Below are 24,388 nucleotides of genomic sequence, written 5' to 3'. Positions count from 1 at the left end.
TTAATACTTGTCCTAATGATTTCCTTGCTAGACAGCTAGAAATTGTAAGTAAATAAAATCACTAGAATCTTCAAGACCCTTTTGTCAGGTTTTTTGTGACAGTTGGTTCTTTTTCACTCCCAGAACATTGAAGATTACCAACTTTGGTTCAGTCCTGGCCACAAGGAAGCTCCAAGAGCACTCCAAGGTAAGTAACAGGGAAATCTAAGGAAGGACTAACTGAGTTTAGTGGTCTAACCCTGAAAGCTCAATACTTTCATCATTTATTCTTAAATTTGAATACACACTAAAACAAAATAACTAAATATTTCACTCATTAAATTCCTAATTAATAACTTTAACATAGCCTTCAAGCACATTGCCTTCAAGCACATGATAACATCTCATAATGAAAGATACAGAGATCTGACAAAAAATAACTGAAACATCTATGCTTTTCACTTGAGAAACATAATTTTTGTAGAAAGAAAAACAATTTTCTTGATATATTGTTTCTGAAAAAAATAACTGAAAAAAGAGGTTGGTAATCATTACAGAAAATGCTACTAGCCAAAGAAATATCTCCTTAATTCCCAGTATCCACGTGGTAGCTCATTGCATTGTCACTTCAGTGTCCAGGGATCACATACCTAATCTGACCTGCACAAGAATCAGATTCAATATTGTACATGATATACATTGGAGCAAAACAGCTACAAAGAAGAATGAGTCTAAAATTAAAACAAACACATTCAAAGAACAATTCAGTGTTTGTAATGAAACTGCGTTCACAATACTTGTTTGTGTTTGTATGTGTCTCTGTGTGTGTGAAGATTTCTCATAAGCAGTAAGAAATTTGGCAACTTTAAAAGGTATTCTCCTTATTCCAAACTGTGATTCTGTTTTGTGATGAAAACTGTGAATGTAGACAATCTCTGAATCCATGTGAAATCTGCATTTCCCATGTCCCTATGACCAGCCAATTCCCCTGAATGAGAGATCATATTCAGAATGTTGGAGATATCCTGACTCACCTGCTACTTTTTCTGTTGCCTTTTTTTTATTTCTCCCTAAGTTATTGCTAAGTAAATAATAGTAATAAAATGATCAGTACCATTTGGATACGATTTAAAATTCTGAGATTATCAAGTATATTTCCAGATGTGATCTTTTAAAAGCTAAAGAAAAGGTGAAGTTCTAATGCATAAAATGACATTTAGAGAAGTGACAATCTCTTTGGATATCAGAGATCATTGTTATTCAAAATGCTCTCATGTATCATGAAAAGAATCTGTGGAGATATTCCTGTTTATTTGAAGGAAACTGAAACTGGTCTCCTTTTATTTTTCTTCAATATTTATTTTCAGTGTTTTAATACACTAGATAATAAGCAGTGAAAACGCAGCACACAAACTAGACTTTATTTGCCTCTATGAAACAATGTATTGCTACTTAGTCCAGGCTGGGAAGCAACTCTCCACCGTCACTGTCCTAATTAAATGAACACGGAAAACACAGAAGTGTGCCAGCATCATCCGGGCTTTTCACTTTGTATAAGGTGGACCCGAGAGCACTACTCAAGTCAGTGAAAAGACAAATGCTGAGTGGCACATTGTACAGTAAATTCACTGAGTGAAATGTATTACCTTGATAACATTTTAATTCTGACATTTGGAAGAGTTTTGTACATCATGAGGCTTCAGAAATCTCAGGAACTTAACTTACCTGTTTCATTTCTAAACATCATTTTGAATGTGTATTTCAACCCACAGTCCATCCGCAAGTATGTATCAGTCATGTCTAGATTTTCCCATATTGATCCTTTGGAGGGATCTGGAGTCCTTTCATTTCAATGTTGCTGTAAATCTTGCTCTGATTTTAGCACTGACATTGCATCTGTGTCAGAAGAAAAGGCAAACCAAGCCTTTAATCATATTGCTGATACATCAGAAATGGACAAATCCATGGTTTCATATCCTAGGAAACCATATCTACAACACAGCACATATGCTCTAATATTTCGTTAGAGAGTAAATAACATAAAACAGGGAGAGCACCTTAAGCACCTGGATTTAATTCCTATTTTGTATTGTCCAAACGATCTAAAAATGGTGTTGTGAGAAAGGAATTAGTCTTACTGCTTGTGAGAAATACGTGCGCGCATGCACACACACACACACACACACACACACACACACACACACACACACAGAGTTTTGTGATCTCAGTTTCCTTAAAGACACTGAATTGTTCTTTGAATGTGTTTTGGTGCCCTTTCTAAGTCCAGCAGTAGGGGAGAGTTTACTTCAATTGTTGTTCATATGCCTTTATGGAGAAATATGTTTGGTTTCATCCAGTATTGGAATTGGATACTTGCCTCTCGTGACTCTTCTTAACCCACAGATAATAAAATATCTTGGAAAATTGTCTATTGCATACAACTTCATCCTGCCTCATCACTCGGACACATTCTCTCAGGTCCATGCCCCCAAATACAGTACTGAAGGAACTATTGAGGGTCCAAAAAGCCTCATGTGTTTTTTATAGCATACAGCATCAACCTGACCGTTGTCAAGGAGAACAGTGACTGAAGTGAGCAGAGGCCATTACATTTCACTGATTTCAACATACCTTGACCTCATATAATGAACGGAAACAAACTCTTTATCATTGTGGCCATCATCAAGAGAGTAAGAAATTGGACAGAAAAGTGCTTAACATAGCTAATAGAATTACTTATACACTACTAGTCTTCAAATGATATGAAGATATATATATATATATATATATATATATATACATATATATGTGTGTGTATGTATATGTATATTGTTGTGAGAAATAGTAAAATATATATGTGTGTATGTATATGTATATTGTTGTGAGAAATACTAAAATTGATTGATATACATCTAGTCAAGTAAAGTAAGTTTCTTATGATGTAAAGATCTTATTGATATCAAGACTCCAACAGGTAGATCTTAGTATAGTCAGAGTAGAAAACAGCATAACTCTACCATACAAAGTGCTCTATTATCTAAGTGGAATGATAAATAGATATTTTTCTCCTCGATATCAGAGTTGTCAGTGTACACAAACTTATTTTGTCACAATATCCCTGTCAGTCTCCCTATGCTTAGGATACACAGTCTCTATTTTCCAGAAGAGGAGTGAGTCCTCAAATAGAGCACTGATTGCTAATCCCATTGGAAAGGTTACTTACACTCGTTATTATCAGTTCCAACTCATCTTATTTTCTTCTCATAGGCCACGAGTATCCATATGACATTATAATGACCAACGTTCAAAATAACCTCAGTAAATTGAACTCAAAAATTTTCACGGCTTTCCCCCCCTTGCCTGGGCTGTTTATGGAAAACCAAAGCTGGGATACAGGAGGGCAGTTCATATTAAAGCCCAGAGACTCAACTGGAAGCCTGCAGCAAGGTGAGTCCTCCACCTTCTTTCATTACCATCACACTTCCCATTTCAATTTCACATGAAATATCAATAAATGTTGTCATTTCTTTCATGGGAGGGGCACTGTAGAAAACATACCAAAAACTAAACAATATGTCCTAGGTCCAGTTTGACATTTCTATATTCTGATATCAAGGTTATAGGGAAAACATTCCATTTGTTCCAAAGAGATAGTCAAAATAAGCTGGTATGCTAAGGCACAATATGGACATAAATGTGTGCATACATCTTTTGTTCCACTAGAATATGATTACATGTGTTTCATGACCAAAGCAGAAAAGTACCTAAAGAGTGCATTTAAACTATTGAATTACAAGAGACACAGAAAAGTCATATGTAGAGAATTGAAAATAATCTGTTTCCAACTAGAGTATAAGTAACCGTAGTCTCCTAGTTGAGACTCTAATCTCAGTTCAGTTCCATGAAAGCACACATATTTTTATGTCTTTTACACCTGCATCTGGATTTCAAATAGAACTAGTACTTAAGTTCTGGGGCTCTTTTTCAAATAATGGCAAAATTTCATTATTTTCCCCTTTACTCTTGCATACCCCTCTATTGCTTTTATGTTCTTGTTTTTCTAAAAATATTGTTTGTATGTATACATGTGCACACACACACATGCACACACACACACATGCTAGAATACATGTGAACATGAAAACATTCATATACACACCAACTCATTCATCACGTTCAATCTGTATGGTGTTACTTGTGTTTTCAGGCCTGTATTTTTTGTTTTAGACAAATAGCCACTATGTTACATGGAGAAAGAATATTTTATTCTTTGTTATAAGACTCCTTCTTTACTTTTAATACTTTTGTTTTAAGTAACATATGTAAGATTTCATTATGGTCCAATTTTCTTAAGGAAGTCTGAGAAGAGAAAAAGAGACTTTGATCTCATATTTGAACTTACACTACTGGAACCAGGGTGCAGAGTTTTACAATATAGTCATGGATACGGTCTCATGAAAGGGACCAAAAGCTGATGAGAAAAATTTATTTTTTTTCTCCTTCTTTATTAACTTGGGTATTTCTTGTTTACATTTCGATTGTTACTCCCTTTCCCGGTTTCCGGGCCAACATCCCCCAAAACCCTCCCCTTCTATATGGGTGTTCCCCTCCCCACCCTGCCTATTACCGCCCTACCCAAAAATTACGTTCACCAGGGGTTCAGTCTTGGCAGGACCAAAGGCTTCCCCCTCCACTGGTGCTCTTACTAGGATATTCATTGCTACCTAAGCGGTTGGAGCCCCAGGTCAGTCCATTTATGGTCTTTGGAGAAAAATTTAACAGTGGTTCTTCTCAGAGCTTAACAAGAAAACTACAAATGGAGAGATCTTCACTATGACATTTGAAGAGAATAGAAAACAGATTGATGTGAATAAAATTGAGGGTGACTATGAAAACGAATATGTCTACTAAAGACACTACCTGTACATAGTTCAGGGAACTTGTGCAATTAGGTACCAAGTATCTTATGATGCAATGCAACTTAGACAGCATCTTGTGAGAATTCCCACTGGATCATGTCTTAGAGACATCTCTAAGATGAATAAAAGTATAGAGTATAGGGAAGAAAAATATATAGACACTACAGCATGACTAACCCATTCCAACTGGGACATTATGCAATTGAAATCTGATTTTCTAAAGGGGCAGTATAAACTACACTATTCCAGGTAATGATCATCTCATCTCCTCCTTAGATGTAAAGGAAAGACCTAGAAAATCTTGCATGACATCATGTTTCCATGGGGGCTGTGTGTGCCACCATGACCAAGAATGCAGTGACCCAAGAGATGATAAGAGAGGAAAACTTTTTGGGCAAGATTTGAGCTCCATTTGTCAGGATGGCAAACTGCCCACCATAATTCTGGTAGGTCTCACATGATTCCTTTGGGAATTTCCTAAGTAATACCTAATTAAAATTCAGTGTTTCCTGATCTTTCAAGTTTAATATTAAGGTGAGATGTGTACAACAATAGATTGAGGCCAAAAAAACAAAAAAACAAAAACAAAAACAAACAAACAAACAAAGCCAGTTCGAGATCCTCCGTGTCCATGCTAGCAGTTGCACTTCATCTGTGCCCACCATTGCTCTGGTTCTCAAGGAGCCAGTAGTGCTTTTTGCTGCATGATGTCTGACAGGTATTCATTGCCCTGTCTTCCTCTCAGGACATGCTGTCCAGAATCAAAGATGAAGGACCTACAACAGATGGTATATTTTTATTAACTCCCAATGGAACATTATGCAAAACTATAAAGGAGAAATTGGACAATGGGGAAAATGTGGATATATATCAGCAATCGGTGCATGTTGTAGCCTGGATGTTAAAGGTAAGGAAAGTCCTTTGTCATCCAAGCTCATGATTTCTCTGAGTCTACATGAGTGATTTCCTTCATCACGCATTCCCTCGAGTGACCTTAGATACATATGAGAGAAATCTGGTAAGCTCAAAGATTCTTCTGCTCTTCACAACATAAGGAATAGGGATTCAACCCAAAATCTGGCTAGATTAAGCAGTAATGTAACTAACTTTCTTTCATTTGATTTTTTTTCATGGGGGACATACAATGTCACTTTATACCTGAATACAAGTGTCACCTGGTATGCATGCGTAGTCAGATGCATTTGACTACCAGTGTTCTTCATGCTTTGTCATTCCTCAATGTAGAGTATGGGATTCCCTCATGTATCTCTTTGCTATACATACCAAGTAGGCTCTCATGACCTGCTTGAATCTATCTCAAGAGATAATGGTATCGAATGCAGATCCTCAAGGCTGTGAAACAGGTATACATAATCACTCTGCCATACCTTCAGCACCAGAAGATGATATTTTCTCTTTATTTAAAATTAGCATTCAATTACATCATTTCACTTCTTCCTTTCCCTTGCTCAAAGGTTGTTTCCATTTCGATCTCCGACTTCTGCTAAAATACATGGCCCATTTTCCATTGCTTTTATTATTATATTGTTTAAAATGAGTACATAAATATATTAAAACAATCTGATAAGTCTATGGACTTGGAAGTACATGGACTATTTCTGAGCAAACCAACTGTGATTTGCTTACAAATTAGGGTGTTCCCTCTCAGAAATACTAATTTTCTCACATGTTTAATATTTATGTCCATATAATTCTTCATCTAGCAATTTATCTTCACAATATTTACTCATTCACAGTTAGTGTTATTAACATGTATGATATTTTATTCAGAAATTGTTTTGACACATGTATTGTACTGTTTGACTATCAAAAGTGAAGTCTCCCTCACATTTCTTGATTTTCTGATGTATAGACTTTGACTCTTTTAACCAATGTTTGAAGCCCAAAATTCAGGAGTTAGTATGTAGTATGTACACAGTGGGGCTTAGAGCCAAAAGATATTTTCTACTCTGTACCTTGAATAGCTGTGGTTTTCTGTAATACTCTTCATCCATGGGATATATGGGTAAGGGCTACATTATCTATAAATATTAGATTAAATATTCAGAACAGATTTGGGAATCATGTGTGTTTGGTGAAATCATGATAGAACCTTCTGTAAGAGCTATGACCTCATGTGATTCATGCTCCCAGTAATAAACATGATTTCTGCACCTCAGAAATCAGGTAATAACTTACTATCGTTGTTTTTATTTAGTTACCAGAATTTTATATTTCTGTCATTTGGGGAGAGCAGATGTTGGATAGGGGATTTGTGGAGGGGTAACCTGGAAGTGTGTCACCATTTGAGATGTAAATAAATGGTATGATTAATAAAAATATAGTTCATGATCTGACGTATTGATCTCTTCTGTGTGCTCAGTTGTCCACTAAAAGCACGTTGAGCTACAAAGAGAATAATCTGCAATCCAAGTCCATCTGAAAATCTGCTCCTAGTTTTCCAGTTTGGATGGACAAAACTTACTGGACCTACATATCACTCAACATTCTAACTAGGGTGAAGTTTGGGAGCTGTAAAGAAAGTTAGAACTAACCTAAACATTAGAGTAGAATACATTGTGAATAATCACCATAATTAATTTTCCACAAAATATCTTTTTCTCTCTCTCCTAAGGAGTTTCTTCAATCTATCAAAGGAAGTTTACTGACTTCCAAATTATATGACCAGTGGCTTGCTGTACCCGAGAAGGTGAATGACAAAGAGAAATTAGCAGCAGTGAAGAGGTAATGGTTGCCAACTTACATGAACAACATCAACAAAATAGAAGTAATATTTGCTTGCACACATTAGAGATTTTACATCACAGAAATATTCACTAAAAATACTGAGTGACAGGGAATGATTACAGTTGTTTACACACTTGGAAGACATTTTCAAACAGAAGTGTGACAGGGGAGGCACAGTGGACTATGCTTCTGATCTCAGATTTGTATTCCACTTAAATTTGTCATTTCCCCTGAATCTGCGGAAACATTTCAAGCAATATTTTGAATATACGTTTTCATTTTATTCACACATGCCCATTCATAAGATACAAGTACTCTGTCCCCTTTCTTCATATTTACAAATCGAGTAAACTTGTTTTAAAATAACTGTTTTTTTTTTGTTCAGTCTTCTAGAAAAACTTCCAAAACCTAATGCTGATCTTCTCAGACAACTGTTTAGAATACTACATCAAATAAAAACAAAGTCTTCTGTTAATAATATGTCATCATTCATTCTGTCTCTTCAGACAGCCCCATGTATTTTATGGCTTCCTAGCTACAGAAATAAAATATTGACAAATGATATCGCCAAAAAGGTAATTAGATAAGACCTCAATGACTAGTTTGATAAGCCTTGATAATGAGACAGGAAAACAGGGTTGTCCTGAGAGTCTGGGCTATTTTATTATTGTTGATTGTTTGGTTTTGGTTTTGGTTCGTTTTGTAAAATACATACACCTTTGCTGTTTTTCTGGAGAGGAAGAATCATTGGTGCATTTTAAGTAAGTAAGATGTAAATTGTTATTTGAGCTCAGTGACTCAGTGTTTTGTCAATTGTGATTTAGAATATTCTTAGACTAAAGTGTCAAGAAGAAAATTCTGTGAAATGATAAAGAAATAAATTCTGGGTATTGGGTTTAGCAATGAAGTCAGAATTCTAATGTAATCAGTGTAGAAGGGGGTGTCCTCAACCAAAGAAAGGCAACCAAAATCAATCAAGTGGACAGTATATAACACATGCTGGCCATCACAATTTGAAAACCTAAAATCATCCTCATATAATATTGCACTGTGATGATAACACTTGATCATCTGAACTCAAAATCTCTCAAAAAATTTCCCTTTAATTTTATAACCAATAATGATCTTTCAGAGTTTTTCTTTTTTCTTTTAATAATAATGTTTTATTGGATATTTCTCATTTAAATTTCAAATATTATTCCCTTTCCAGGTTTGCTGTTCTTAAACCGCCTATCCCATCCCCATACCCCTTCTATAAGGCATCCCCTCCTCCCAAAGCATTCCCTACCAACCTCCCGGCTCTGACAATTGCCTATATTGGAGGGGTCCAGCCTTGGCAGGACTAAGGGCTTCTTCTCTTTTGTGGCCAACAAGGCCATCCTCTGCTACATATGCAGCTGGAGCCATGTGGCTGTCCATGTGTACTCTTTGGGTAGTGGTTTATTCCCTGGGAGCTCTTGTTGATTGGTATTCTTGTTCTTATAGGGTTGCAAGCCTCTTCAGGTCCTTTAAACCTTTCTCTGACTCCACAAATGTGAACACTGTTCTCAGTTCAATGGTTTGCTGTTAGCATTCACCTTTATATTTGTCATGCTGTAGCTGGGCATCTCAGGAGACAGCTACATCACACTTGTGTCACCAGGCACTACTTGGCTTAATGAATTTTGTCTAGATTTGCTAGATGTATATATATGGGCTGGGAGGAGGGGCAGGCTCTCAATGGTCATTCCTCCAGTCTCTGCTCCAAATTTGTCACTATTTATGCTCCTATCAATATTTTTATTCCCCCTTTTAGGAATGTCTGAAGCATTTGCACTTTGGTCATCCTTCTTGAATTTCCTGTGGTCTGTGATTGTTTGTTAGGCAATTCGAGTTTTGGGTAATTTCCACTTATCTGTGAATGGATACTATGTGTGTGTTTTTTGTGATTGGGTTACCTCACTCAGGATGACATTTTTTTAGTTCCATCCATTTGCCTATGAATTTCATGAAGTCATTTTTTTGATAGCTATTTACTACTCCATTGTGTAGATGTATCACATTTTCTGTATTCTTTCCTCTTTTGAAGGCATCTGGTTCTTTCCAGTTTCTGGCTATTATAAATAAGGCTGCTATGAACATAGTGTAGCATGTGTCTTTGTTGTATTTTGGGGTATCTTTTGGGTATATGCCCTGGAGTGGTATAGCTGGGTCCTCAAGTATTGGAATATCCAGTTTTCAGAGGAACCTCGAGACTGATTTCAGAATTGTTGTACCAGCAATGGAAGAGTGTTTCTCTTGCCCCACATCCTTGGCAGAATCTGCTGTCGCCTGTGTTTTTTATCTTATTCATTCTGACTGGGGTGAGGTGGAATCACAGGGTTGTTTTGATTTGCTTTTCCTGATGACTATGAATGTTGAGCATTTCTTTAGGTGCTTCTCTGCCATTCGATATTCTTTAGCTGAGAATTCATCTCTAGCTCTGACCCATTTTATAAGTAGGGTTATTTTACTCTGAAGTCTAACTTCCTGAGTTCTTGTATATATTGGATATTAGTCCTCTATGAGATGTGGGATTTATAAAGATCTTTTCTCAATGTATTGCTTGCCATTTTGTCCTAAGGACAGTGTGCTTTACCTTAATGAAAATTTTGCAGTTTTATGAGGTCCCAGTTGTCCATTCTTGGTTTTAGAACCTAAGCCATGGGTGTTCTCCTCAGTGTCCATGTGTTCGAGACTCTTACCCACTGTTTCATCTATTAGTTTGAGTGTAACTTTTTTGATGAGGATGTCCTTGATCCACTTGGACTTATGCTTTGTACAAGGTGATAAGAATGGATCGATCTGCACTCTTCTACATGCTGACCTCCAGTTGAACCAGCACCATTTGTTGAAAATGCTATCTTTTTTTCCCAGTGTGTGGTTTTGACTCCTTTGTAAAATATCAAGTGATCATAGGTTGTGTGGGTTTATTTCAGGGCCTTAAATTCTATTCCATTGATCTACCTTCCTGTCTTTTTACCAATACCATGTATTTTTATCACTATTGCTTTGTAAAATAGTTTGAGATTTGGGATGGTGATTCCCCCAGAGTTCTTTATTGTTGAGGATAGTTTTCATTAACCTGAGTTTTTCATTTCTCCAAATGAATTGCAAATTTTTCTTTCTAACTCTCTGAAGAAATGAGTTGGAATTTTGATGGGTATTGCATTGAACCTGTAGATTCCTCTTGACAAAATGGCCATTTTTATAATATTAGTCAGGCCAATCCAAGGGTATGGGGGATCTTTCCATCTTCATAGATCTACTTCATTTTCTTTCTTCAGAGCCTTGAATATATTGTTATACAGATCATTTCTTAACAGGTTAAACTCACTCTGAGGTATATGATGTTATTTGTGACTATTTTGAAGAGTGGCATTTCCCTGATTTCTTTCTCAGCCTGTTTATTTTTGGAGTAGAAGAAAGCTTCTTATTTGAGTTAATTTTATATCCAGCCACTTTCCTAAAGTTATTTATCATAACTCTCAGGGAACTTTTGCACTTAAGCATACGAACATATCATCTGGAAATAGTGATATTCTGAATTCTTTCCAATTTGTGTTCCTTTGACCTCCTTTGGTTGTCTGAATGCTCTGGCTAGGACTTCAAGTACTATATTGAATAACTAGGGAGAGAATGGGCACCCTTGTCCAGTACCTGATTTTCCTGGGATTGCTTTAAGTTTCTCTCTATTGAGTTTGATGTTGCCTACTTTTAACCTCAAAGAATCATAAGTAAAATGTGATTTGTAACCATGCAAAATGACAAAGACCCTCTCTGTTTGCCCCATTTGTCACAGATTTCTCTGGTAACATTTATGATCGACAATTCTCCAGAACTGTTTGGAGAGGACGTTGTGGCAGTTTGGTATGAAACATCGCTATACAATCCTCCCGGACTGAAGTACCCATGTTCCCAGAATCTCCATCTAACAATGGGATCATGGAGGAAACGGAACATGGACTCAGCAGCTGCCCCGGTGAGAGGACATGCACCCCTGATTTTGAGGAACTGCCGAGAAGTGCAGCTGCTTCAATTCCATATGAGGGCATTCTAGGTGTGTAGAGTTGTTCTACTGCCATAACTAAAACTTAGAATCTTTAAGCACAGAAAACATGAACTACAACAAACAGCAATGAAAAATTTACTAAGTCATGTGAAGGGAAACTTCACCTGGGCATGTATTACCCTAGTGTTGAAATTTGCCTCCAAAGTTTGGTACATTTGTCACTGGTCCTGAGTTTATCTTAGAGGTTAATACCAGAAATGAGATTAGTAATTAAGGATGTGTAAAAAAATGATACTTTTAGTGATAGATTATTAACATAGATTCTCAGAATAGCAATTCAATACCAAATTGGGTTTTCTCTATGTAAAAGCTTTGGCTGTCCTCAAACTTACCTTGTAGACCGGGCTGACCTCAAACTCACAAAGATCCCCTAGGCTCTGTCTTGGAATAATCTTGGAACAAAGGAATGTGCCACCATGCTTTTCTCATATGCAAGTCCTAGAGTATAGAATAATATACCCATATTGGCAACATAGACTGAATGATATCAGATTTGAGCTCACAGTTCAGGGCAGGAAACTGAAGGGCTGTATTAGAAATGAAATCAGGCAAGTTGTTTTACTGTTAGTTTACAGTTGTCCATGGCTGTTCAGTCAAAAAGGTCACAGGGGAGTCAAAGATTGGGTAATATATTAATGCTTTATTCTAATACCTATACGCATAGCTTTCAAGACAAACAGAAGACTTTAATTTTTATACCAGAAATTTGGCCCATATGCATCTATATATCCAGTGCCTTATAAAGCAATCTTATTACTAAAGGTTATGATACTGATTAGTTATTTTCTGTGTATTTGTGATGATATACAAGATATGCAGGCTATAAAATGAAAAAGGCATTCAAGGACTAAGTGACTTCAATTACAGCAAATGATTTCCCTTCTTTCCTAGCCTCAGAGAAAGGTGAAGGACATGAGTACACAACCCAACCAGAACCTATTCAACATTCACCAACACCAGAAACCAAAAAAGAATTGGGGAATTCTTCCCCCAATATTCTCAAAGACGTTAATGTGCCTGCTGTGATACTTGTGAGTTTCATTTTGGATTTTACAGCTCTCCTATTTCACATAATTTTTTCTGAAGCTTTGTTTTAAGTAAATTATTACATTAACCAGATGAATCTATAGATAATCTATTCATGAAAATAGAAATAAATCCCAATGATGTTTGAGTCATATAATTTAAATAAAAATGAAAAAAAGAAAGGAAGTTGTATTCCTATGCTCTGCACTGATTTCAGCAAAGACCCAAATTAACAAGCTTGTTGAATGAAATGGATCTATGGAGGTGCCCCGCTGATTCCTCAACTATCAATTATTTCTACAGCATTATGCCTCCATATTACTCTAGAATCTACCTTAACTGAGGTTGCTCAATATTATAATTAAAATTATCTGTAGACCTTGATTTGATATTATCACTGAATGAAATATTCACATTGTTCTTTGCTATATACTAATATTTTAATCCTAATGGACTATATGTAAATTCCACATAATATGATTTAGTCTATTTTAAGTAAACTACTAGATTTCCAGCTACTATTTTCACTTACTATCAAACATCTATTTTAGCCCTATGTCTCTGCCAGGAATTTATGCTGCATGTGAGCAAGTTTTTCATGTTAGACACATGGTATTTTATAGCAGAATTTTCTGTTAACAATGATTATAAACATGTAACCAATTGAAAATAGGAGTAAATATATTTACGGTCATCATATTTACATTGTGAAACCAGGGAAGAATGATTGAAATTTACCTGGGTTTTTAAATGGGACAGCAGCTTTAGGCATAGATAGCTGGAAATAAGAAGTCACAGAAGAAGGGAATAAAAGTCTCAAAAGTTTAGGATGTTCAGATTCATAGAGAGGCCAGGAGAAACAGGAAGTAAAATAACGATGTGATCTCTGAAAGAGAAATATTCCAATGGTAACTTAGAATGGCATGCTTTAGAAAGATATTCATATTAGAAAAGAAAAATGAGAGAGGACCATTCACAACAAGTGCTTTGGAACAGAAGTGTGATTCAGTGCTGAGAATTATCTGAGTCCAACAAAACCCTGATGTTTCAAATTGGGGAAAACGGATTAGGGAGGAAAATATATTTGGAGGCTAAAACAAAAAAGTTCAAGGTCTCCTTTAGTCTTCTACGCTGTAGCTCGGCATTCCAAAATAGTCTTTGCTCAGGTTCACAATAAAAGACATATTTGTGCTTCAGGTGTGTGGATCTCTAATAATACAAGATTATCCTTATCCTACACAGGATATGTTGTCCGTAATTGCAGAAAAAGGACAATGTTCTGATGACATATTCAGAATGCAATCGGAAAAATCATACTGGTCCCTTAAGGAAAAGGTTAACACCGGAAAACATATTAACTTGAAAGAAGAATCCGTGCTCACTCTCGCTTCTGTAGTAATGGTAAGGAATGTTTTTGCATCACCAACATTCAGCATCCCTCTGGAGATATATTTGTGGTTCCTGTCCTTGAGATTACATGATGATGACAGTTTCCTTGAACTATAGACACATGACCTCTTGGTAAGAGGCAAGGTAGGTAAAAGTTTGAGAAGCTCAAAGATTCATCACAAAGTCACAGGTGAACATCATCTGTTAGAAGTTAACTTCCTCAAATATCAGATGGAATTTGGTTTGGCAATACAAATGTCCCCACTGACGTCACCTCTGACTGTACCACGAGAGTAATAGCAGGGCAAGTAATAATAGTGGGAAATGTGCGTTTAACAAACACATATCTCAAATCATACTGACCAAAAATATTCCTCCTAAATAACAACAGTACAAAAGAGCTAGTCCATGACAGATTTTAATAGGTTATGAGAGAGTTGGATGTTGCACTCTGTCCAGTAAATACATGAAATTGTTTTCCATCTCTACCAATTGTAAATAAATAAAACAACACCCTCACTTTTGCAAAATATCGCCATCCTAATTCTCAAATAATGAAAAATTAGCCTAACCTTTTTCAAAATAGTCTTCCATGCTTAACTTACCAGTGAAAAGCTGTAACTCTGGAGCAAATATCATTGCTTTATTTTTTTATTTGGGCCATGATCTGAGTTTGCCTCTCAGTAGACTGTGGAGCTATGGTCCAGACCTCAAGAGAAAAGATAGTGCTCTGAGAGTACACATGCTTAATAACATTAGGCAAAATTACTGAATTGTCCCTCTTTGGCCAGAGAGCCTGACAAGGGCATCTGGCACTCATTGCCAGAAACCTGGATACCTCATGGGGAGGAATATGAAGATCAGTAACTGAAGGAGTCCATGTGTATTCATAGCAATTTAAATGTTCACAAAAAACAGACAATCTTCCATTTTTCTGATTTGCAGTCCTTGATAAAACATGAAAGTTTATTGTGGCACTTCATGAAGTAAGACACTTTTCTGTGCTTCAACCAGGCTGCTGTTTACAATTAATTTAAATAGTTGAATATTTACACATTAAAAGTAGTGGATATAAAACTGGGAGATCTTCTGACTTGTAAAACAGAATGCTCAAGAAAGTTCACAACTATTCAAAGTGGACTTGTAAGCAGAGGTGCCCTTGTATATTATATGAAAGGAAGTACAGTTTCACCAGATTATACAATCAGAATGAGATACTTACAGACGCTGCCATTTTTTGATGGTTGCTTTTTTTCTCGAAGAGTACTTAGGTATTTGTTAGTTTTGTTGATTTTTTTTAATGGTTACTACACATTTTTTCTTTTTCTTTTTTCTTTTTACTGTAATTTGATTATTGTTTTCTATTTATCTATTTACTTATTTAATAATTTGTTTATTTACTCTTTCTAAATCTTGAGTGCTGTCCCTACCTCATCACTCTTCAGAGTCTCTTCCCTTCCCCTCTGATCTGGTTAGGGCCCCCTGATTTATGCTCTCATCCTGGCACATGAACTCTCTTCAGAATTAGTACATCAATTCTACTGACGCCAGAGGGTGAACGATTTCCACAGACACTCAACAGCTTTAGGGAACCCCACTCTACATGAAGATTCACATGGAGACCGAGCTGCACATTTCCCACACATGTGCCATAAGTCATGATGCACCTTCTATATGCTATTGGGTTGGTGGTCAGTCCTTCATAGCCCCCAATGTTCCATTCTCACTGACTCTGTTGGTCTTCCTGTGGAATACCTGTCTTCTCAGGACCATGATTTCTTTCCCCAACTCTTCCCTGTGAGTCACTGAACTCCATCCTATGTAGGTCTGTGACTCTCCTTATCTGGTTCAGTCAGCTGCTGGGTGAAGCCATTTGGAGAGCAGTTATGATAGACTCCTGTCTGGATGTCCCACCCATCAGGCTGTGAAGTGGAGTACAGATCTCTGCTTGCAGGTAGTTGAGTAAACTGCAAGCCAGGGAGGGAAATTTGAACAGAGTAGGTTTATTTCAATGGTAGTGTAGCCAGAAATCTGCTTCTTTGATTCTAGTCCTAGCTAAGAACACATGAGTTCTTGCCTGTAGGTTCGACTTTTGAGCCAAGGTTCTGGGTAGTTGACAGGAAGAAAACCTCTTGAGGAAATAGGGTCTCAACCAGTGGTTGTCAGCCTCCCTAATCCTGTAACTCTAATATAGTTCGTGATGCTGTGGTCCCCCCTAAACATGACTTAATTTTGCTGTTATTTCATAACTGATTTTGCTACTGTTATGAATTATAATGTATAATTTAAAATCTGATGTGGAGGATATATAATATGTGACCCCCAAAAAGATCATGACACAAGTTGAGAATCACAGGTCTAAACTGCTAAATTTTAAACAAAAATATTTCTCAATAACGTTCTGCAATTTACATTGACCATTACTTCTTTGTTTGCATTTTAAAAAAAAAGGACTTTATCCAAAATATCAAAGGCAGTTTACTTTCTTGTGGTTTATATGAAAATTGGCTTAGCGTCCCAGATGAAGGACCTCTCCTTGGAAAAATTGCAGCCATCCAAAAGTAAGCACATGGGGAACTGCACTAATATAGAAACAGTGCTTTTTTAAGGTACAAAGGCTTGTGTTTATAGATTGAAAACTGGAATGATGTCCCATGCCAAGAGGTTTCCTTTGCTCAGACATTTATATTCACCTTATAAATTCACCTTATAAACAAATTCATTTCTCAAGCTAGAGTGTTGAATCATGTCTGTAATCCCACAATTTGAGAGTCTTCTACATTATAACTGTCATGGGTTACAAGACAGCCTATGTAACATGTTGTGTGCAGGTCAGCCTAGTCTATTGCTTTGATTTCCTGTGTGAAACAAAATAAGTATATGTATATAATGCCTGTGGGATCTTTGCATCCTATTATCATGGTATTGTGAATATTTCACATGTTAAATATATGTCACTAATTGAAGCTATTACAAAGTTTGTCTTTCTCAATAACTACGTAGAGAAGACTGCATCAGTTATAGCTTTGACTTCTTTGAATCATTTTTCGGTATGATGCTTCATAGAAATATTTCCTAAGTAGCACAAGCTTTGAGCTCACATTGCTACCCAGGAATCCAACATTTCTGCCTTGCCTACAGCAGAAGCTTTTTATAATTGCAGTGTATAGAGTCACTAGTGTGCTTTTTGATCCTTATTTTCTACAGTGTCATGAGAGTGTTACATGAATTCATACTGTATTAGATATTTAATGTGTTCTGATGGTGGCTGGAAAGATGTTTCACTGTTTAACAACACTGGATGTTTCCATACACAGAACAGACATGGCCTGCATCAATCTTTATTCTCTCTAATACCAGGGATCCTGATACCTTCCTCTGGGTTCTGTGGATAACAGCTATACTTGTAGTACACAGAAATTCATACAAAATTTAAATATTTCCCATAATTCTATAGGGAGAAGTGATTTCCAGAAAAAACTTAAGGCAATACTTTGACTGTATATTCTTATTCATTTTGCAATCTGAGTATCCAGTGAGCTGGTCTACAAAACTTTTACACCGATTTTTCTTTAAATTTAGAGTTTTGTAAGTAACATTACTTGCAGGACCATCAGTAAAATTCTCCTATTTATATGTATAGTATCCTTTTGAAGATGCCAAAGCCAAACTACGTTTTGCTTAAGCAACTCATCTGTGTTCTACAAAAAATTAAAGCCGCTTCTACGAACCATTTAGACAGCTTTGACTTGTCTGTTCGCATAGCACCTCATGTTTTATGGAATCCGACTTGCAAGACCTTATTTGGGAGGGATCTCTCAAAGAAGGTAAGGGGTCTGATTTTCCCTGTGGGAACAAAGTCGTCATTGTAATTCAGGAATTGGGAATACCTCAGCAAGATTACAGATATTAAGGGACATCGGAAAATTGCATTTTCTGGTGTGGGAGATGCACTGATCTATTTCAGGAAGGATTGGGAAAGGGAATTTTAATGTACTTTGATGTAATTGAATCATTTCTTTTTGGTTCTTTCTTTCCTTTTTTCTTTACAGATATTTATTTTAGATATTGATGTTTTAACCAGCAACATCCTGGCATGTATAGTGGTAGTTCAAGGAGACTACAGTGAAGTTGAAAAAATATCCCGATTACCTAGTGTTTTGTTTGTTTTCTCTTGTAGACATCCTTTGGAGCACATGATACTTGTGTTTCTTTTGTGTTTCCTTTTTTTAGGATTTGTATTTTTTATTTTTTATTGGATATATTTCTTTACTTACATTTCAAAGTTATTCCCCTTCCCAATGTCCTGTCCATAGGCCCCATTCCCTCCACTCCTCCCCCCAATATGGATATTCCCCAATCCATCCCCCTGAGTTCTCCCACATATTCCTGTGCACTGGCCAGGGTTCAACCTTGGCAGGACCAAGGGCTTCCCCTTCCACTGGTGCCCCAAGGCTATTATCTTCTTACGTATGCAGTTGGAGCCCTGGGTCAGTCCATGTATAGTCTTTCAGTAGTGGTTTAGTCCCTGGAAGCTCTGGTTGATTGGCATTGTTGTTTTTATTATGTTGCAAACTCCTTCAACTCTTTCTATACTTCCTCTAATTTCACCCAAGGGGGTCCTGTTCTCAATTTGATGGTTTGCTGCTAGCATTGATCTCTGTATTGGCCATGCTCTAGATGTGTTTCTCAGGAGAGCTCTATACCCAGTCCATTTCAGCATGAATTAGTGGTGAGATTATTATAATTTAGAAATATTCACCCCCCAACTACACTGCTTGTCATATAAAAGCACATTGCATATAATTATATAGGTGCATATAATTATATAATTGCATATAATTACTTTATGTGATGTAATGAATAATGATAAAAGTCTAGTGTATATCATGTAATGCACTTTGTAATATTTTAGCACTAACTCCTACTTATATGAAAAAGAATAGTGTATGTTTGCATTATTTTAGGTGCTATCTTATGTACCTCAGGTTTTCTGTAGCTCTTAAGTTTACTATACCCACATGCATTAATATTTTTACTAATTTATTTACTTTATATCCTGATTGCCTTGAGTTCCTTCCTCCAAGTCCCATCCTCACAACCCCCTCTTCCCTCACTTTAATAATCATTTAAAAATTTATTAAATTTTTAATTTTTTAAATTTTGGTGGGATGTTACCAGAGGAGAAGGCAGGCGGAAAGATAGGAAAATGAGTGTTAATGTGTTTCATGATGAGAATTTCACATGGAATCAGTGAAGAATATGCATTTTGAAAAGGAAAAGATTGACAAAAAAACCCCCACAAAATAACAACAACAACAACAACAACAAAAGGAAAGCAAAGGGTATATTTTACCTAAGAGTTTCAGAAAAAAAGTTCCACAAGAAGGAAGTCAGGTGATATCACACACAATGGCATATGATAGCCTAGGGAAAAGCTCGTTCCATTTAGAAAGTGTCTTAATTTACCACTATCGCTGTAATAAAACACTTATGAAAAGCCACTCATGGAGGACAGGTTACTCTTAATGATACACTTCTAGTTACCAGTTAAATACTGAGAAATGTCATGGCACAAACCAAAGCAGGGCAGGAACCTGGAGGCAAGAATTGAAGCAGGAGTTGAGTAGGTGTTCTGCCAATTGCCCTGTACCTCATATCTTTCTTTGATCAAAAGCTCAAGGGTGGCACAACTGTGGAGGTACAGGTCTTACAAATTCCATTCTTAAGCAATATACCTTAGACTTCGCTACATAATAGACAAATCTGATGGGGGCATTGTGTCAACTAAGATACCCCTTCTCACCAACTTCTTCTCTCAGTCATTTTTCTATTGCTTTAAAGAAAAACAAGGACCAATGCAACTTATTGAAGTAAGTGTTTATTTGGAACTTAGAGATGTAGAGGGATTACAGTTCTTCAATTGCATCACAGAGGAGCGTGGCTACAGGAAGGAAGGAAGGACAACCAAACTGTAAACTTAAATTCTAAGCAATGACATACTTCCTCCACGAAAGCCAAGCCATGTAAAACACATGAAAAGTGTAACAAAGATGGGATCATATATTATGATTCTTGGAATTAGACAGTCAACCCATTCAAACATTCACAATGAAACTCCACCTTCTCCCCACACCCCAGCAGAACATCAACAATTAAAGAAAGCTTTGAAGTCATTAATTTGATTCATTCATATTTATTCTGGCAGCTCATCAGCTCTGAAATATTACTTTGCTTTAGTAGTTCCTTCATTCTTTGCAATATGTATGAAATTTTTACTATGTTTATTAAGTCACAAAGAACTTAGAGTCTCCATTTCAGACACAGACTTCATTTCTCAGGCTCATATCTGCTGATAGTAACTGCTATTTTCCTCATCATTTTGGATTTCAAATTTTATTGATTTCAATTTTGTAAACAATGTGAAATGAGAGGATCTTGTTTTTGCCTTGTGTTGTTACAGTTGTCCATTATACAAATCATGATTGACAACTGTCAAGAATTATTTGGAGAAAATGATAATATATTTTGTGAAGATGATCAGAAGTCTTATGACATCAACCTATCTTCTGATACATTAAATACTTCTGGAAAAGAAACTCTTATGATTGAAACCATAGATGACTACAATGTGAAGACCTCAAAGGCTAATACTAAAGAATTAAATATGTCATCTGCTTTTCCTCATGAGGGAGGTCCTACAGGTAAGAAGTTTTAATTAGTTATCAAATGAATGGAAGGATGATAACAATCTCTGATTTCATAAATCTTAAATATCAGAGCAGCATTGGGGCACATAATGATATTAGATTATGGGAAATGTTTTTAAACAACATTATTAAACAAAATTTTATAAAACAATTTTAAACAAAATTATATATGAATATGTGTGTATGTGTGTACATATGTATGTATAATAGAAGGATTCCATAATTATCCCTATAAGAATTCCAGAATATTACATGTGATATTCTCTTACTTCTTCCCATGATCCATAAGTAATATAGAATGTCTTAGATGTTCAATTATTTTTGACAAGATAACTTAGAAACAATTATTTGATTAAAAAATCCATTAAACATACTACAAGGTTATACCATGCTCTAACAAGGTTTTCTATCTTTGGACAAAAACCTTGTTTAATTTTTTTGAGAGATAATCTTGCCAAATGCTTATCACTTGGTATGAATATTATGTTGCCCAAGATCCACTACAACCACATATATGAAGAATAATAAAGAGGCTAAAACATGCCTGATTTAACAAGTAACAATGTTCAAAATCAGATATATTGTTAACTGAAGTAATTCTTAGTTTAGAGTATAAAAAATATACTGAAAAATTAATCGTATCTGAAGTGGTACGAATCTGTTATCTGATAATGTTTGTCTAATGATGACATTTTATGTTTCATTTAGCAGGGCACAATGGAACAACTTCAAAATATAATGTTCCACAAGAGAAAATTCTTCATGACTAAAGAAGTTTCCGGTCATTGTATTTCAATGTTCTCTTCTACATCCCACAAACCATAGCGGAAGAGATTATTACAAGAAACAACTTCAGTTTTATATTTAACCATATTATTTGCTAAAATTGTTTTACTCACTATATGTACTTTATGTTATGTATTATATATTATTCTCTATTATAATAAATGTTATTGAATTATATTATTTGTTAGACTCCAATGTGCCTGATTTATGATTCTCCATAGTCTTTGGAAAATGGCATTTTCAGTATTCTCCTCTACATCTGTTACTCAAATCTGTATTCATGTGACAGACCCACTAGAATCACTTTATTCATAGTTTCTTCCAAACTACAATGAAGATGACATTCTGAGTACTGCTCAACAAATGAAAGTTGGGGCTTTATCCGACCGAATTCTTCCAGATTCTCACTAACAGTCCCCATGGCTAAGAATCAACTACATAGTAGTAAAATAACATTGGACTCTCCTGTGAGTTTTAGCAACACTTTTTTTAAAAGAAATTATATTCCCATTTCTATGAAAAGGTACTCTAGACAGTAATTTCATTAGGAAAAATAGATCATTACTTGGCTCAGAGAATCATCATTCTTCGGGTCTGATGGCAGGATGTTGCAGCTAGTGAAGTTGTTCACCTTGCTGAGAAGCAGAGTATGACGAATGTTCATATTCAGTGAGCTGCTTCTTTTTATTCATTCCAGGAGCTATGCCTAAGGAATAGGACAGCCCAGTTATAGTACATCATTTATGTAAACAAAAACAGAAACTAATGACATTGAATATTCCTTCAGAGTTGTGACCAAATTTTTTTGTCATAGATCTAAATAAAATTCCATTAATGATTAAAATTAATCATCACTCATGATGATATTAGAGGAGGATCACAGTTTTAATAATATAAAAAATGACCTGATATGATGGTTCAGTGTCTAAAGCAATTGAGATACAGGTTTTATGACATGAATTTGGGTCACCAAAGTTTACATTAAAAAAGAAACAAAACTGGGTACTGTAGCACAAGCATCTTTACAAGCTTCTGCGTAGAGATAGGATTTGGAGAACAGAATTAAAAGGAGCAATTTGGTCAGATATTCCTGGCATATTGTTCAGTAGTGAACATAAGAGACCCTGTGTCAAAAAGAGACAGGAAAAGGCCAGGACTTGAGTCTGTGCTCATACAAATAGGCTCAAAGCTCTATATCGCCAGTGATATGCATATCTTTATACACACACACACACACACACACACACACACACACACACACACACAATCCTGCACATTTGCACATGCACTGCATACACTCAAACATATCGAGATAGAGGATATTTGTTGTAGCATCTCTCTTGACTAAGAACTTTATCTCAACATCAAGCATTATTTATGGATGATCTCTAATGAGAGCAGAAACAATATAAGATGTATAAAAAGGCCTTTTGAAAAATACCTCAAGCATTCAGAAATTAAAGAGCATATTTGAAATGATTCATGTCTCTAAACTATCAGTAGCATTCAAAAGGAAATCAAAAATTCTTACATTGCAATAACCAAATTCTTAAAGATTGATTACATTTGAAGAAATTAAAATGAGTAATTTGAACTCCCTTTCTGTCTGCTCCTCTTCCTTGGGCAGAACTTAATGTTTGCCCCTCTCAACACTCCACAGGTGGCAAGTCTCCCAAGAGTTCTACTACAGCCAGGGCAATAGGTAAGACACCCATCTAAATAACTGCAGCACCTGAGACCCCCATGAAGCCCAGTGGACTCCAAGAGCTTAGGCTTTAAGATCAATTCATAAATGGGCCCTCATGAAACTGAAAAGCTTCTGTAATGCAAAAGACTTCTTCAATAGGAAAATAGTCAACCTATTCTTGGTAATTGGTTCTAAGGCTTTGTCTTATTTCACCTGCTAAAAGCACGTGTCCAGAACTGAGAAAACCTGCATCCAGCTGGCTTTGGGTGGTAATAAAAAATTGTCACACAGCCAATGGCTGGGCAGAGAGGTGGAGCTGGGCTTTTAGATTGGGCAAGAGACTGCGAGGGGACAGAAAAAAAATTGCCATGACAAGGAAGTAGATGTTTCTGTATGGGGTCTCAGAGATCAAATGTAGGTTTTAAAGGATGTTAACTCAGGAACACCAGAAAGAAGTGTTGGAACCTGCAGGGAGGTTAACCTAGTCAAGTCATATCAAAATGAGTTGGCTTGCATGTCTTTCACTCAAGAACCCAGAGAGCTCTTGGACAGATGCAATATGTGAACATTGGGAGCCAAGCAGTTTAACTAATTCATAGCTATCACCTAAAGACTGGGAAAAAACCTTCAGTAACCCTACATCGGATAGAGGGCTGATATCCCAAATACATACTGAGCTCAAGAAGCTAACCTCCAAAAAAACCAAATACCCAGTTTAAAAATGAGGTACAGAACTGAACAAAGAATTCACAACAGAGAAAACTTGAATGACTCAAAAGCACTTAGAGAAATGTTCAAAGTTTTTAGTTATCAGGAAAATGCAAATCAGAATGACCCTGAGATTCCATTATACATTTATCAGAATTGCTAAGACCAAAAACTCAGATGACAGCACATGCTCCTGCATTGTTGGTGGGATTGCAAGCTGGTACAACCACTCTGGAAATCAGTCTGGAGGTTCTTCAGATAATTGGACATAGTACTACATGAGGACCCAGCTATACCACTTCTGGGCGAATAACCAAAAGTTGCTAAAAAACTTAACAAAAACATA

General features: G+C 36.1%; 1 protein-coding gene across 1 annotated transcript in view; it reads left to right on the top strand.

Annotated features, from left to right (window-relative positions):
* Positions 1 to 21,631, top strand: part of LOC116895498 (rho GTPase-activating protein 20-like) — a 30,582-nt gene extending 8,951 nt beyond the window's left edge. Inside the window, 14 exon segments of the mRNA XM_032896752.1 lie at positions 124 to 187; positions 3,247 to 3,426; positions 5,175 to 5,344; positions 5,644 to 5,805; positions 7,534 to 7,643; positions 8,032 to 8,221; positions 11,467 to 11,587; positions 11,590 to 11,724; positions 12,628 to 12,767; positions 14,005 to 14,163; positions 16,603 to 16,712; positions 17,795 to 17,978; positions 20,615 to 20,855; positions 21,570 to 21,631. Coding sequence (XP_032752643.1) covers positions 124 to 187; positions 3,247 to 3,426; positions 5,175 to 5,344; positions 5,644 to 5,805; positions 7,534 to 7,643; positions 8,032 to 8,221; positions 11,467 to 11,587; positions 11,590 to 11,724; positions 12,628 to 12,767; positions 14,005 to 14,163; positions 16,603 to 16,712; positions 17,795 to 17,978; positions 20,615 to 20,855; positions 21,570 to 21,631 — 2,028 coding nt within the window.
* Positions 21,632 to 24,388: the final 2,757 nt, after the last annotated feature.

This window comes from Rattus rattus, chromosome 3, assembly GCF_011064425.1.
Source record: "Rattus rattus isolate New Zealand chromosome 3, Rrattus_CSIRO_v1, whole genome shotgun sequence".
NCBI lineage: Eukaryota > Metazoa > Chordata > Mammalia > Rodentia > Muridae > Rattus > Rattus rattus.
The sequence above is the reverse complement of the archived record's forward strand: the minus strand, read 5'-3'. Positions and strand labels throughout refer to the sequence as shown.